The sequence below is a fragment of the Vulpes vulpes genome, chromosome 10 (genome assembly GCF_048418805.1).
Source record: "Vulpes vulpes isolate BD-2025 chromosome 10, VulVul3, whole genome shotgun sequence".
Lineage (NCBI taxonomy): Eukaryota > Metazoa > Chordata > Mammalia > Carnivora > Canidae > Vulpes > Vulpes vulpes.
The window spans coordinates 93,670,455-93,686,687 of NC_132789.1; the positions used below are offsets into that span (position 1 = coordinate 93,670,455).

Below are 16,233 nucleotides of genomic sequence, written 5' to 3' on the forward strand. Positions count from 1 at the left end.
TGGCAATAGAGTTAATATTTGAATGAGTAAGTTCTAGTTTTTCATTTATTTGATAAAGGCAGAGATGCTGTGAGACCCAGGTTTGGCACCTCTGGTAAGCAGCTCCAGTTGTGCCGTGTGGAACCCTGGAGGCTTCCCGGGTATTGCTAGCTCTGGCCAGCTGGCCAGTACACTCAGCACCGAGAAGATGCTGATAATCCACAGCTGGGAATCACTGGTCCAGCTGGAAAATTATTTACCTTTGTGGCTTTGGGCTATTTAAAATAATTAAAGCTTATTATAGTTCTCTAAGTTCAAAATTCTATCTATAAAGTTAGAGAGGTCAATATATTATTAACTTAAAATCTTTCTTTCCTAGAGACTTGAAGGGCCATTATAAGATTCTTTCACTAACGCTATTCCTTTTAGGGAGAAGGGAGAGATGAGAAAGGGAATTTACTTTTATAAATCCTGTTTTGAGTCACTGTCATATTACTTACTAACTACATTTTACAAAGGTAGAAACTCAGGCCAGAGAGGTTAAATTCTGTCTTCAGGGTCACAAAGCTCATGCATATCAGAATAGGCTTTCAAATTCAGGGCTGCCTCCTATTAGATTGTAAGGTTTTCCCCACTATATTACTTATATCATATATTCCACTGTGCCTTTATAAACCTGTGTTTATTGACTCCACTAAAAATACAGATTATGTTTTTTTCCTGCAGCAATGTGAATAAAGTTCTGTAAATTCAATCACTTCTATGCTATTTCTTCTGTGTCAATAGACCTGTTTGTGAGGCACCTCACCAGGTTGGGGTGGAGTACTGTGGGTTTATGTTGGTCTTTAACTTGATTTAATTACCTCTGGATTCTTACAGACAGCTACGATGCCACAGGCTCATTCCTTGTAGGTGAGATAAGCATAGGGTGGAACTGAACTATATTTTAACCGTACTACCAGTACCTATCACTGGTCATATTTATGTTATATGATAAGTAAAATGTTAAATGTAAGAAAAACCCTGAAGATGGCCAGGACCGATTGTGATTTGCCTCTCAAGGGCTTGGATGGTTCTATTTCTTTCTGCGCCATGTCTCATGCATTATCTTTACCTGGCCCCTGTATCATAGTAGCTCATCCTATATTCAGAGTTTCTCTTCTTGCTATTTCTTTGTGCTTTCTTCTATTAGGTCTCTAACTCAATGCATTTTGCCATTTTATATTTAAGGTTTCCTCCATAAACTCCCACAGAGGGGGAATGTGCTTTTTCCTTCGACTTCCCTCCTTTAAATTTTTGTGTTGCAACATAATGGATCTTCTAATAGTTAAAACTAAAATAACAACATAACAAAATAGCCTCATTTTCTAAACAGGCCCTCAGTGCGTGTTTCCCACGCCCTTGTTTGCCCTTCACTTCCTTTGCCTAATTTAGATTTGTAGGCTCAACGCATAGGCACTTTGTCTCTGTTTATGTACATATGGTGCCTAACACTAGTCTTGGATTTAACAAATATTAAATAATAATGACTTCAGAAGAATCACGAATGAGTGTTGGCATTTAAAAAATCAGAGCTGATCAAGAGTGCTGCTTTTTTTGCTCAAATGACCTTGTGTGATTTTGAGTCTTATGTAGACATTGGTACTATAGCACACTTGGATTTACCCTTGGATACCACTCAGAGACCAGAGCTGGTAATAATTGTAGCTGCTCTTCTGTAGAACACATTTACAAATTCTGTACTGCGTGCCACTTTGCTTGTGGATGTAATTTCAGTTGTGTGTAATCACCTTAACCATAACTAGAGAAACCCAGATACAATTTTATATGATGCTCCCTGATACTGCTATGATAGAATAATCTCACTGGGTTAACTTTGCATGTTTGAAATCGAAGGTCTTTTTCTCTTTGAATTGTTGCCTTGAGCATTCATGATACCCGGTATGGGCTTTTAAAAATCTATGCATCAAGTACTCATTGATTATGTAGTAGGTTTAAAAGTGAAGTCTTTAATTCTACCTATTTTCAATATTTTAAAAAAAATCTGTATATCTTACCTAATCCCCTTTAAATGGGTGGACTGATTGTGGACTATAGTTCTACAGGGCAATTCATAAAAATAAATGCCAAACATCAGGCAACAATAGAAGGAATCGACAGTGGATCCAAAGTTTAACAATGCATTTCCTTTTAGAAATGTCAGCATCAGCTTTCTCATAATAAGGAAATAAAGAGGGTTGTTTTCTCCCACTAGCCTAATATTTGAAATGCAAACAAATCAATGGAAGAAAGTAGTTATGTCAGTATGAAGGATATAATAGTGTAACCAGATAGAACAGTTTTGTTAGCCTCAAGATTTTTTTTATATGTATATTTAATTTTATGTCCAAGGCAGACCCACCGTGATAATGATGTTAAATTAGGGGGAAAAAATGGGTGTCTTTTCATAGAACCAGATCCAAAATATCTAAACATCCATGTGACATTTACATTAGTGTTTTTCTTACTCATGTGGCAGCATTGTCAAAACTGTATTTATTATAATTCCTGTAAAATCAAATCTAAGAGTCTGATTCTAATTGTGCTTTTGATATGCTTCACCTAACTTGTTTCGTGAGCTCCATCCTACCAACACGTTGCATCATTCCCTGGATGTCTGTCACTGCACGCCCCACCAGGGACTCTTCTGGAATGCTATTTGCAGGTGTATCCAGTATTTCCTAGTGGAGAGGGCTGACTGAGAATGATACAATGTCTAAGCTACAGCCTTCCAGTCTCCTGAGATTCTCACTGACTTGATGTCAGGGGTAGAAGTAACTGTAAAACAATATTAAAAAATGTTTTTGGGGGAGGGGGAAGTATGTGAGGAATGTCATTAATAGAATTCAACTTCTCTCGGCTCTGAACCTTCTGTTCAGAGAGTTTTAACAACCAGAGAAAACGGTAACCAGAGGAAACTCTTGTCTTAACAGAGCAGGGAAGCTTCCTGGATCTTTTCAATCACCCTCACCATTCTCCTGGGTAAGATGAGTAAATTAACCAAGTGGCTGGTACATAGAACAAGTTCCCACAAGGCCAGGGAAGGGACCATGCTTGTCTTATTCCATTGGTATTCCAAGCATCAAAATCAGCACTGGGCACACAGCACCCAAGAAACATTTATTGACTGAACAGTGATGCTCAATGTGTGTGTGTACGTGTGTGTGTGTGTGTGTGTGTGTGTGTGTGTTAACAAAGTGACTTCTCTGTCTCAATCAACTAGTCAATAGATAATAGTATAAATATAGATAGATCCATCCTTAGTCTTAGGTCATAGCTGGAGTCACAAGAATTTTTAAAAATTATTTTAATTCACTTTAAAATGACTCTAAAATACCTAACCTACATGATATGTTAATATAGGTAGGGATGTACTAGATTTTACAGTTGGAAAGAAAGAGATTTTTTAGGTTACAAGTAAAATGATATTAAGGCCAGAACTCAAAATGTATTTCTGATTTAAAACTTAGTGCTCTGTCTCTGTTTATCCTCTAATGATTTCTGGATAATATGATATTGTGGAGACAGAACAAAGAAAGTCTCATTTTTATACTCGCCTTTATGAGGCAGCATAATAGATGGCTTACTTTGATTATGGTTGGTTGACACAGTTTAGATTAGACTATCTGGCAAATAGGCAGATTTGTGTCCAGTTCTGTCATCCATGTTATACCTAACCTGCTGTTGGTGCTCAAATGATACTGAAAGAGCAATGCATGCCAAGTATCAGATGTCCTAGATGCCGAATGGTGATAAGCATTATTGACATACGTAGAGAAGTAGATTTTAAATAGTGGGAACATTAGCCGTAATTGAAGTTAAATGATAGTGTAGAAGTTGACAGTGAGTCATTCTGGCGGTGGAGAAGACCTACTACTATACCTTACCCGAGGTCACTGGTACAGTTCAGTATCACAGTGCAGCACTCAGGAAAAAAAAAAAAAAAGAGCTGGTTTTATAGCTGGAATTCACAACTTTATGGCTGTGAGATCCAGGTGATGGGGCTTCCTGCCTACTGCCCATGCTCCGAAGGACCCTGCACTAGCTTCACACTTCGTCACGGGACAAGGGGTTCCATACTCTTTGAGCACCCAGAACCTGGAACTTATTGCTCTGCTGCTTTCTGGCCTGATCCTCCAAAGCGGGGGCAGGGCTGGAAGAATGGCTGAGAGGTGCCTTCTGCAAGGAGTATGATGCAGTTTGGATGTGCAGGCCAGGGTGTCCTCATGTGCACGAGCCTCTTTGTGGTATGGGATGGGAAGAAAATGGAGTGTGAGTTTCAGGCCAGAAACCACTAATCCCTGCAGCACTATGTTCCAGTCAGTGTATAGTTGTATTTTTCAATAGGTATATGGATCTCCATCATTAGCTTACCCCAGACCCTTCCGAAATTAAAGGCAGGCCTGAAACTAGGGCAAGTCAGGTCGCCTAATTTAGTCTCAGTTTCCTCATCTGTAAACAGGATAATAATTGATCCCTTGACCTCAAAGGGTGGGATGATGAAAATGACATTAAACATAATGATCATTTCTTGAATATATACTATGGTTCAGGAACTGTACAAGGCATTTTGCATGTATTATGCTGAATCTTTACAAATCTTCAGGGCATGCAATTTTTATCCTCTTTTTATAGAACAGAAAAATAGGCTCAGAGTGGTTACGTTTCTCTCCCAGACTTCCCTCCCCGATTAGGGACACAATTGAGATAATGTATGTAACAATCTTATATGCATACAAGGTAACGCCATAGTTATTAATTCATTTACATCACGTTGGGGGATATAGCAGTGAACAAAAGGAACAAAACCATTGGCTTCGGAAGCTTACATTAATGGAACATCTGGGTGGTTCAGTGGTTGAGCATCTGCCCTTGGCTCAGGTCTTGATCCCAGGGTCCTGGGGTCAAGTCCTGCATCAGGCTACCTGCAGGGAGCCTGCTTCTCCCTCTGCCTATGTCTTTGTCTCTCTCATGAATAAATAAACACAATCTTTTTTATTTTTTTAAAAAAGAAGCTTACATTATGGGGGATGGAGTCAAACAATAAAATAAAATGGATGGTAAAGAAAGCAAGGAAGAGAACAGGGCATATGAAGTTATAGGGAAAATGACATTTGAATAAAGATATGAAGGAGGAGAGGGAACTACATTTTAGGTTTTGTTTTGTTTTTTTGGTGGGCTGGGGAGCAGGGAGGTAATTCAGGGGGTGAAAAGGCCATGAGACTGGAACTTGTTCACTATGTAGCATCTTCATGTGTTCAGAAACAGCATCTCCATCTCCAGTGTGGCTAGGAAAATAAGGTGGGGGTAGAGGAGCAGGAGATGACGTCAGAGAGATAAGCAGTGGAGGGAACAAGGTCCATAGGTCATTTAGACTATGGTAAGGACTTTGGTTTTTTTTTTTTTTTTTTTAGGACTTTGGTTTTTACCTCACATGAGATGAGCTAATGAATTTTTTTTTGTTTTTCTTAGCTGATGAGTAATTTGAGCTAAAGTGAAAAGACTCACTCTGGCTGCTGTATTCAAAGTAGACTGCTGGAGGCAAGGACAAAAAGAGGGAGACCAGGTAGGCGGTAATTGCAAAGTTCAGGGAAAGGGTGATGCTGGCTTGGACAAAGGCCATGGCAGTAGAGGTAGTAGATAGAGGGTAGATTCCAGATATGGTGCTTTGAAGGTTCAGCTGACAGATTAGTGACACTTGTGGGGTGTAACGGAAAGGAAGGACTCAAGAAAGACTCCAAAGTTTTTCAACTGAGCAATGGCAATGGTGTAGACAGCATTAACTGGAATGAGGAAGGCTGTGGGTGGGGCACTTTTTGGGTAGGGTATCAAGACTCTGGTTTGCAAACGTTATTTCTGAGATATCTATTAGACACCAGATGGAGATGTCAGGTATATTTTTTCACTTCACCGGATTTTCTTCTTCTTTCTTCTTCTTTTTCTTCTTCTTTTTTTTCTTCTTTTTCTTTTTCTTTTTTCTTTCTTTCTCTTTCTTTCTTTCTTTCCTTCTTTCTTTCCTTTTCTTTCTTTCTTTCTTTCTTTCTTTCTTTCTTTCTTTCTTTCTTTCTCTTTCTTTTCTTTCTTTCTTTCTTTCTTTCTTTCTTTCTTTCTTTCTTTCTTTCTTCTCTCTTTACAGAGCTGTATTTATTCACGTCCCTTTGCTTTCAGTGTGTTGGTCTACCTCACAGAGGATTTGATGCTGGGGCTCAACGAAGCAGTTTCAGTAAAAGTAATACAGAAGAGTCTAGAGATACAATTTATAACTCAGGTCCAGTCTCACAGGTTGGGCGGGCAGTTTTCTAGGAAGCCACACAATCTGTTTATTGACACAAAGGTGACTTAAGGATCCCAAAATGTTTGCTCACAAGCAATGCATCCTCAGTGTCTAAAATAAACTAGACGGTACAAAAGTATGTTGGAAATTTTGAAGAAAAGTTAAACAGAGTAGGCCATACGTGTAACAACCCTCCTCTAAGTATAGCTTCCGCATAGACATCAAAACATGAACTTACTGGGAGTGGGGGGGGGGGGGGGGGCAGGAGGGAGACGAGGCAGATAAAAATAAAACCCCAGGACCAGAGCAGCCGCGCTGTCCCCGGGCTTGGCCGACCTTCACACCTGGACCTGGCACAGGAAGGGAGGAGGAGGGGACCCGAAGCAGCAGGGGGAGGGTGTGTGCACCGAGCGGGGGCCTGGAGGTCTGGGCTGTGCAGGAGGAGGTGCGCTCTGCCCGCTGGTCCTGCCGCAGGCCTGGGGGCTCCTGGCTGAGGCCTTGGGGTCCGGCCTGGCTGCGGGGGTGGCGCTGGGCTGGGTGGAAGCGGGCCCCTTCCATGCCCTTCGTCTGTGGTCGCTGGTGTCCCAAGGTGGCGGTGGGCGCGGGGGGCCGGAGCGGGCAGCTGTCCCGGCTGCAAGCTGCACGCAGAGGCCGGGGCGCCGGTCCCGGGGTCAGTCCGCAGCCGGGCTGGTGCCCCCGGGTCACCTCCGCGCCCCCGGGGCCGCGGCGCGGGGAGGAGCCCGGGAGCGGCCGCCGGGCCGGGCGGGGTCCGGGGGCGGCGCGGCGACCCCTCGCGGCCGGGGCGTCCGGCTCACCTGGCGGCGACGCGAGGTGCGGCTCGCGGGGGAGGGCGCGGCCGGCGGGCGGCGGGCGGCGGGCGGGAGGCGGGCGCGCGGCGGGCGCGGGGGCGGGGCCGAGCGCGGGACGCCCCGCCCCCCGTGACGTGGCGCCGCCCCACTGGCCCGCGCGCTGCCACTCACGCCTCACCATGGTTGCAGCACAAAGCAACAAGCCCCGGAGGCCGCTTCCTCCCTGAGGAGCGGCTCCGGCGGCCGGAGAAGGCGCAGGAGGAGGAAGAGGCGGAGGAAGCGGAGGGGGAGTCGCCGCTGCCCAGTCGCCGTGTGCGAGGCGGCCGTGCGCGGCTCCCGGCTCCCGGCTCCCGGCTCCCGGCCCCCGGCCCTCGGCCCTCGGCCCCCCCGCAGGCCGCGCACAAAGTTGCCGGAGCCCCCGGGCCGGGGCTCAGCGCGGGCGGTGCTCGGGCCGCTCCGCTCGGGCGCGCGGATGGGGGCGGGCGGCCGAGCCCCCGGCGGCGGCGCGAGCGGCAGGGGCGGCCCGGGGGGATGCAGCAGCAGTCGGGAGGCGCGGCCGAGCCCCGTAGCCGGAGACTAGGAGCGGCGGCGGGCGCCCGGACCTGACCGAGCCGGCGGCGCGAGGACGCGGAGACCCCGGCGGGACCCGGCACCCGGACCCGGACCCGGACCCGGACCCCGGCGGCGAGCGAGCCCCGAGCGGGCGACCGGCCCGAGTGCCCGCAGCCTCCCCCCGCGGACCCGCCGCCCGCGGACCCGCCGCCCCGACCGCGGCCCGCGTGCGAGCCAGGCCCGGAGGAGGGCGCCCGGGAAGCCGTCGCCCGCCGCGCGGAGGAGGAGGCGGAGGCGGAGGCGGCGCAGCTCCCGGCGCCGAGCGCCCGCGGGGACCCCCTCGCCCCCCCGCCCCCCGGGGCCCCGCCGCCGCCGCGGTTTGGCCGCCGGGCCTCGGGCGGAGCGCGCAGGGCGGGGGCCGGGAGGCGGACGGGCGTGCGGGGCGGCCCCGGCCCGGCCCACGGGGGACATGGCGTCCTACGTGGATAACAGCTTCCGCCAGGCGGTGATGAAGAACCCGGCGGACAGGACCCCGCAGGTGAGGCCCGGCCCGGCCCGCGCCCCGCGCCCCGCGCCCGCGCCCCGCCGGCAGGACCCCGCCCCCGCCCCCGCCCCGCCCGGCCCGGCCCTCCCGCCGCTCCCCTCCGCTGGCCCCGGGACTGGCCCCCGCCCCCGTGTCCCGGGACTGGCCCCCTCTCCCCTCCCCGTGTCCCAGGGGACTGGTCCCGTCTCCCCCCCCCCCCACGCGTGTCCCGGGCACTGACCCCCTCCCCCTCCCCCCCGTGTCCCGGGCACTGACCCCCTCCCCCTCCCCCCCGTGTCCCGGGCACTGGCCCCCTCCCCCCCACGCGTGTCCCGGGAACTGACCCCGTCTCCCCCTCCCCCCCCGTGTCCTGGGAACTGACCCCCTCTCCCCCCCACGCGTGTCCCAGGGGACTGGCCCCATCTCCCCCCACCCGTGTCCCGCGGACTGACAGCCTCTCCCCCCCCCCCCCCGTGTCTCGGGGACTGGCCCCCTCTACCCCCCCCCCCGTGTCCCGGGGACTGACCCCGTCTCCCCCCCCCCCATGTCCCGGGGACTGACCCCCTCTCCCCCCCCACCCCCACCCCCCGTGTCCCGGGGACGGACTTTGCCAAGGAGCTTCGCGTCCTCGGCGCCCCGGGGCTTCTGAGCCTGGCGAGGTGGGGGGGTCGCCGGCCCCTAGCGCCCCGCTCCTGCGCGGGCTGCAGGCCCTGCCCTCCCTGCCCTCCCTCCTCTCCCTCCTCTCCCTCCTCCCTCCTCCCCCCTCCCCTCCTCCCCGTCCCCGCCTCCCCCCTCCCCTCCCGGGCGTGAGGTTCTTGGGTGTTTGCGGGCCTGTAGGAAGGAAACCCGCAGGGCTCTGCGAAGGGCAAATCCCCGCTGACCTCGAGCCGAGGGCTGAGCTGTGTCTACTTGGCGTCCCGCTTGCCGGCCGGGCGGGAAGGTCGGTCAGCGGGGCTCGTGCTCGGTCAGCGGGGCTCGTGCTCCGAGTCTAAATCGCAGGCGTCAGCGCGGAGCCGCCGGGTCGAGCGCACCCCTGATTTCAGGGCGCCCTGCGGATGCCCTGGGTGTTGCAGGGGCTTGTCAACATTAGAGAAGTCTGCTGACCTTTATAGGGCCGTTTACCTTCAGGTTTATTTGTCCTCTTTAAGTGGAGCGATTGCTGATGATGTTGGACTTGGACTAGAGAGGGTGAAATTTTATAAAAAATGTGGTGGTTTGATTTGTTTTTAGTTGCAGACTGGTTAATGACACATATTCCTAAGCATTGGGATGGTGACTGCAGGGGATCCTGCTGCCAACCCTCTTAAGACCAATAAGCCCTCCTGATCCGTGGGACCATCAGACATTTAGGATCTAACGCTGGAAGGAGTTGCTTCACTTGTTAGGTGTTGGATCCATCTGTTCCAACCCAAAATGCTCTCCTTCTCTGATGTTGATTATTATTATTATTTAATGTGGGGAGAACAGAAAAAAATAGAATCTTTCACTGGCTGCCTTTGGACAAGGCCCAAGAATGGCACCTGGTAGCGTTAATGAGTTTTCATTTTTCCTGGTGGGGCCATCACATCTGGGGGATCGTAGGTTGCACCATATTTACCAAAAGAGTGGAAGATGTTTGATAATATTATGAGAGTATTCATTTCACTATACTTCCAGAAAATGCCAATTCTAAAGGACTATTTTATCAAAACCAAGCAGTGTCTTCTTGCTTTGGTCTTGGTCCTGGGCATTGCACTGCCTCCCATGTGCCTTCTTCCTCTACTGTTTGTTTAAAAATGGTCAGTTGAATCAGTCTTCTGCATGTGAAAATGCACGTTTTCAGTGGTAGTGTGACAGAAAAGCAGATTTCAGTTCCTTTCAGTGTTTGAAGTGCCAAATGAAATCACATAGGCTGAGAATATTAGAACCTAGCAAGGCAAGTGGAGAATATTAGAACCTAGCAAGGCGGGTCAGAAAATGATGTCATAGGCCGTTAGTGGAAATGAGAGACGGGGTGAGCGGTGCCTTCGGTTCATTAGTTAGAACAGCAATGACTTGAAACCTACTATCAGTTGGAGGTGGTGGTCACCAAACAAGACTGGAAGAGACAAAACCTCCACTGTGAAAGCACGTGGATTGTGCCAAATAAATGAACTGTTAAACTTTCCTCTCCTCCTGCCAGTTGTGTAGAATAAAAACTGACCTAGCATAGAACTTGGCCTGATTCAGAAGTGGGCCGGTTACTCTTAACACCACAACATGAAAGCTTCATTGATAATCGGAAAGCAGCACATTTCCCCCCCACCAAACCTTTATAGAAAAAGTAAACCTGGAGAAAGCTACCAAACATTTTGAACACTGTTAAGTGCCAGCTGCATTAACTTTGATATTCATTTGGTTATTACTAATGCAAACTCCACGGTTGCTTATTGTTATTTTAAAGAGAAAGTACCTTGAAATGTGAATGTTTTCCCATCCTCACCTGGCTGGTTAAAAACAATCTTCTAAAAGTTTGAAATGTATTAAATTGTGTGTGTGTGTGTGTGTGTGTGTGTGTGTGTGTGTGTAGAGGTGCTTTTTATATTGAGTGCTTTGGTAATGTAAACACTCACTGTATATTGAGTGCTGGAAGTTTTTCTCTCCCATCTTTTCTCATTAATGCTAGAAAGAATTTTGTAATATGAGGAAAGTAAATGTATTAAATAAACTTGATGTCACAAACAGAAGGATATGAATTAGGAAAGTTTTGCTGTCATGCTTCCTTCTGTTTTATGGGATAGACTCGATAAAGGACTTCATATGATTCTCCTTATAGGCAAAAGGAAGATGCTTTAAAAGAATAGAGGAAATACATTTTTTTAAAAATCCAGGTTTTTAAAAAAATCCCCACCATCCCAGTTTGTCTTTCAAACCCTGAAAAGACATAGTTTCGTATTTAGGTCAATCAGTTGCCTAGAAGTTAATAGAGATGTTACTAGTGTAACCTAAGAAGTTAGCTAGAAGAGAATTTAGGGGTGGGGAGAGCCCCAGTGTAAACAGAGACTGCAAATTAGGGAGCTTCCAAACACACCTGGAAAATGGGAACCTATTTTATTTAGCCACATTACACAGGCAGAATGGTAAGGAGAAATAAAGTTTCCTGAATTTTTAGCCAAATCATGCATACTTAGATTTAAGACCCTGTCACTCTTTCACCTGATATTCTGAGAGAATGAAAAAAATCTTTGATTCAATATGTGACCCGTATTACGTGTTCGGAAACCTGGCTAAGTTTTAGTCAATGGGGCTACTGTATTCTAAATAACAAATCCCTTGAAAATAATGAACACTAAACGTTGTATTGATATTTTTCAGAGCGCCTATATTGAAAAACAGGACTGTTAAGTAATTGCTTTATTAAACTATTTGGGTTTATGCTTTAATCATTTAAATGAAAAGCTTGGTCACCGAAGCAATTTAGTAAAGTAAAAGATGTAAATAAATTACAAACAGCTTTATCCCCCAAGGCTTTAAACAATAAAATGCTTTTTCTAAACCATTTTATTAACTGGTTGAGTTCAGACCCTTTGTAGCTGCTTCTGTAGAGTGTTTAAGTGCATGATTTTAGTTTTTCAGGTGAATCTTCTATTGCTGAATTGTTTTCTTTTAAGATCTAATTTGATATGTTTTTAGCTAGTAGCTGTAACAGTTTTTTTTTTTTTTTTAATGGTGTGCGTAAAACAGCTCCGTCTCATTTCTTCCTCATTAATAATATTACTTTGTCCTTCACTGTTGAAAATTTCTTTGGCTCCTGAACCTTTTGATTTAGTTGTTAACTCATGAATTTGTCAGCTGAGGTCTCGCAGCAGTGTAAGACTTCATTCTTTGCAAAGTCACTTAGTCATAGTGAGAGGGCTGAAAAAATACCTTTTGTCCAGAGAACTTTAAATTATGAGAATCTGCACAAAACAGTATCTCTGGTAGATAACTTTTAAATCTAGTGAAAGAATTATGTTTAATACAGTTATGTTTTCCATTTGAATTTCTTTTTATCATTGTTTACCAACAGTTTCATATTTTCATTTGACAACTTAAACTTTGATTATGTTTTAGCAAATCTTAGGGCTCTAGTAGTAAATATTTGGTTTTGAAGTAGTTTTTGTTGAAAAAAAAAAACACAACTAAACGATCTTTGTGTGGTTTTGCGAACTGTATTTTACTAAGTAATTCCTGTTTGGCCACAGCATTTATTTACCCTTCATAACAATGATCTTTGAATTTACTGAAATACTAATTTCAAACTGTATTAGCATGTGACATTGAATGAGTACTTAAATTCATGGTAAAAATTGACTTTTTTTTTTTTTTTTTTTTGCAATATTGATAGAAGCTTAGTTGCCTTAACCTTTTAAACAATTAGTAATTAGCAGTTCTATAATTAGCTTTGCATATCTTGGCTAAGGCTGAAAATGAATCTCTCCCAACTGCAGTGCTGTATGTGGACTGGTTTAATGCAGTTCTTCCGAGGTCCTGTTCTTTAACAGAACAGTTACAAAAAAATAGTAACAAAATAAGACTAGGAAAAGGAAGGGGACTTGCCAACTTGTTTCATTTTTTTTTTTCCTTTCAAGAAATGTTGTGAAATAACAAAATAAACTTACAACCTTTGACCACTATCATAAGAAAGGGAGGATATACCATCTTTGGGAAGTTAATTTTCCAGGTCAAAGATTCCTTGATTCATAAGAAAACTCACTGTTTTTGTTTTTTGTTTTTTAATTTTAAAAACCGCTTTATCTCAAGTGGGTTTTGGGGGGAGTTAAATGATAACAGTAGGTCTGCCTTTGCTGATACTTGAAATTCAAGTCACGTAAAGTAACAGTGGGATAGACTTCAGATACAAGTTAACTATCTGAGGTAAAGATAAAACAGCCCTTTAAAAACACAGACTGTGTTTCTTCTTGACTCATTTGAAAATTTTTTTTCTTTTAGTGAAGAAGACTTAGGGGCAGCCCGGGTGGCTTAGCGGTTTAGCACTGCCTTCGGCCCAGGGTGTGATCCTGGAGACCCGGGATCGAGTCCCACGTCGGGCTCCCTGCATGGAGCCTGCTTCTCCCTCTGCCTGTGTCTCTGCCTCTCTCTCTCTGTGTCTCTCATGAATAAATAAAATCTTAAAAAAAAAAAAAAAGACTTAAAATTACCTGAAATAACTTTGATCTAGACTAAAGGCATAGGGAAATGTGATGATAGTTCTTTGATATCTAAATTTTATGGGCCATTCCCTCTCCTCATCCCATTTTTGGCACCAGGTAGTTTTATACATAAAATACGGATATTAGCTTCCTGAGGTGGTTTGTGGACTGAGTGACTGAAAGTACAGTTACTATTAGTGCAGTGTCTACTAGTAGTTTTTATTGTAGCACAGTTTACTGAAATACTTTCTACCAAGCCTTGGGCATTCACAGATGAAATAAGACCTCCGTCTCTCAAGTAACTCACCAGTGTATTGTATTCTCTAAGTAGGATGTGATTCATTGGTGCTGTACCAGCTGTTGAAGAGTCTTGGACTTTCTAGATGAGATGTCCTCTGCCAACACTGAAGAGGCTGTGAACTTCTTAGACAAGCGTGTATTGAATCTTAGGAAATTATCCACCAGTGGAGTAGGGAACATGCAGGATATTCCAGATTGACCTGTCATAGAAGTAGCACACGTGATTGTAAGAAAGTATGTGTAGACCTTTGTTCCATGTACTTGTAACCAAGGGAATGATTAGGGGATGGGGAGTGATCCCACTGGAGTATAGAAGGTTGTGGTTTGAAGGAAGGAAAGAGGAGACCAAGGAAATCTGTTAAAGACTGATGTCTTTTCTTAAGGCTTGAGATAGCTGGGAGCCTGAGTTACACAGTGGACATGGGCTAGAATCGTTGCAGTCGTAGAGTTTGTTGGGCAGCCTGGCATAATGTGTGCACATTTGTATCAGCTACTCATTGTACCAAACTAGCTGCATATTTATGCCTGTTACAGCCTGATCATGGCATGAGATTATGATGGACATACATTTCCTAGTTCGTAAGACAATATTCTCAGTTGTTGAAAATTTTTTTTTTTTGTTAAAGTTTTTCCTTTATCTTATACTATTTTTTCCTTAAGCTTTGATATCTTCTACTTCTACAGTTTGGAACCTAATATGAAATATCTGACTTATCATATTATGCCAAACATGTTAATATTTTTTAATTTGTAATGATGTGATTTTTCAAGCATTCTGTCCTTTGGAAGAGTTGAGGAATATCTGAATTTAAGCAGGAAAAATGGACTTATTTATATAAAAACTCACAATTGTCTTATGATAGGACAATGTAATGATTATAGTGAGTGAGAATGGTTCTTTATTCCCCTGCACCTTTTTGTTTAGACAGACTAGTAAGTTAGGAGGGAGAAGCAAATTGTACTACGTATTATTTATTGCTCTTTTGTAGCTTTCATAAATTGAAATGTATAGTTACAGTATGTTCAGTAGTTATAATGTCAGCCTTTGTAGGGAGAAAAACAGGCTGATTACTACTTTATTTTGACTGTTAGGATTTTTATCTATTCAGGAAGAAAAAAACCCACCTCTGGTCTCACATGCTAATTAACTACTGCTTATTGAACTATTTACCCTATGTATTTCTTACTGTACTCAGGTGTTTTCTTTTTCAATCTGTGAGAGGATTTACCTTTAATGTGGTCATGGTGGGGTTAGTTTTGTGACGTGGGAAGTTTAGACCTTGCATTTTGTTTTATTTTTAATATTTTATTTATTTATTCATGAGAGACACACAGAAAGAGGCAGAGACACAGGTAGAGGAGAAGCAGGCTCCACGTAGGGACCCTGATGTGGGACTCCAATCCAGGACCTGAAAGGCAGACGCTCAACCACTGAGCCACCCAGGTGCCCCTAGACCTTGCATTTTAAATTCTCTTGGGCTCCACACTCAGCAGGGAGTCTGCTTAAGATGCTGTCCCTCTGCCCCTCCCACCACTCATGTGCACTCGCATGTCTGTGCTTTCTTTCTCTCAATTAAATTAAATCTTAAAAAAGAAATTATGTATGTATATATATGTGTGTATACGTGTGTATATATATATGTATATATGTATATACACAAATATACATATATTAGGTATCATCAGAATATTTGCATAGTCTCAAAGTATCTTCCCAAAGTTGATTAATCATAGAGGGGAAATCAGTGTATTCTTATATTGAGGAAAACTGGTAGATACCAAATGAACCAGGTAAATCATTTATCACACCACTGTCAAATAACAATATTGAGTAAATTTGGATCTAATTGGCTTTATTAGATGATTCATGAATCCGTATTCCATCTAGCAAACAGGAAGGAGCTTTCAGAAGCTGTAGAAAAATGGAAGGCAGAAGGGAGAAGGGATAATGAGGAACAGATTACTTTAACTTTCTTTTGGGGGATGTAAAGGTCTACATGGCAAACTACCTCATTGATGTTGACCAGTTAAGACTAAATTCCTGGAGAAAGTGAATTTCCTAATTCCTAATGAAGCTGCCATTAGATGAATTATGAAGCCTTGGTTTGACTACATGGGTTTAGCACAAGTGACTCCACTTTGGGCCTGTTGTTTGTTTGTTTTTAAGATTTTATTTATTTGACAGAGAGTCAGAGAACACAAGCAGGGGGAATTGCTGAGAGGGAGAAGCAGACTCCCTGCTTAGCATGGAGCCCAATGTGGGACTCAATCCTGGGACCCCCGGGATCATGACCTGAGCCAAAGGCAGACACTGAAGGCAGACTGAGCCACCCGGATGAGCCTAGTGATGAGACACATCAACATTATGCTGCATTGAGAAGGGCACATCTGTGATAGTATTCTTACTGAAAATACTTCCACCTAAATGGTAGACCATACTAGACAAACTCAAATTTTAGGACATTATACAAAATAACTGTACTCAAAAGTGTCCAGTTTAGGGGCATCTGAGTGGCTCAGTTGATTAAGTGTCTGACTTTGGCTCAGGTTATGGTCTCAGGGTCCTGGGGTCGAGCCCTGCATCAATCAGGCTCTCTGCTCAATGGT

At 45.0% G+C, this 16,233-nt stretch overlaps 1 protein-coding gene across 14 annotated transcripts in view; it reads left to right on the top strand.

The window, feature by feature from the left end:
- Positions 1–7,334: 7,334 nt before the first annotated feature.
- The window catches only part of RAPGEF2 (Rap guanine nucleotide exchange factor 2), a 241,277-nt gene continuing 232,378 nt past the window's right edge, over positions 7,335–16,233 (top strand). For 6 of the 14 annotated variants that reach the window (XM_072724944.1, XM_072724946.1, XM_072724939.1 and 3 more), the window contains exon 1: positions 8,020–8,191. In XM_072724944.1, the coding sequence (XP_072581045.1) occupies positions 8,123–8,191 (69 nt within the window). In that variant the 5' untranslated portion in view covers positions 8,020–8,122. Of the gene's footprint in view, positions 7,372–7,849; positions 8,192–16,233 lie in introns of those variants that run through there. The other 8 variants (XM_072724938.1, XM_072724940.1, XM_072724942.1 and 5 more) reach the window with 5 other exon arrangements.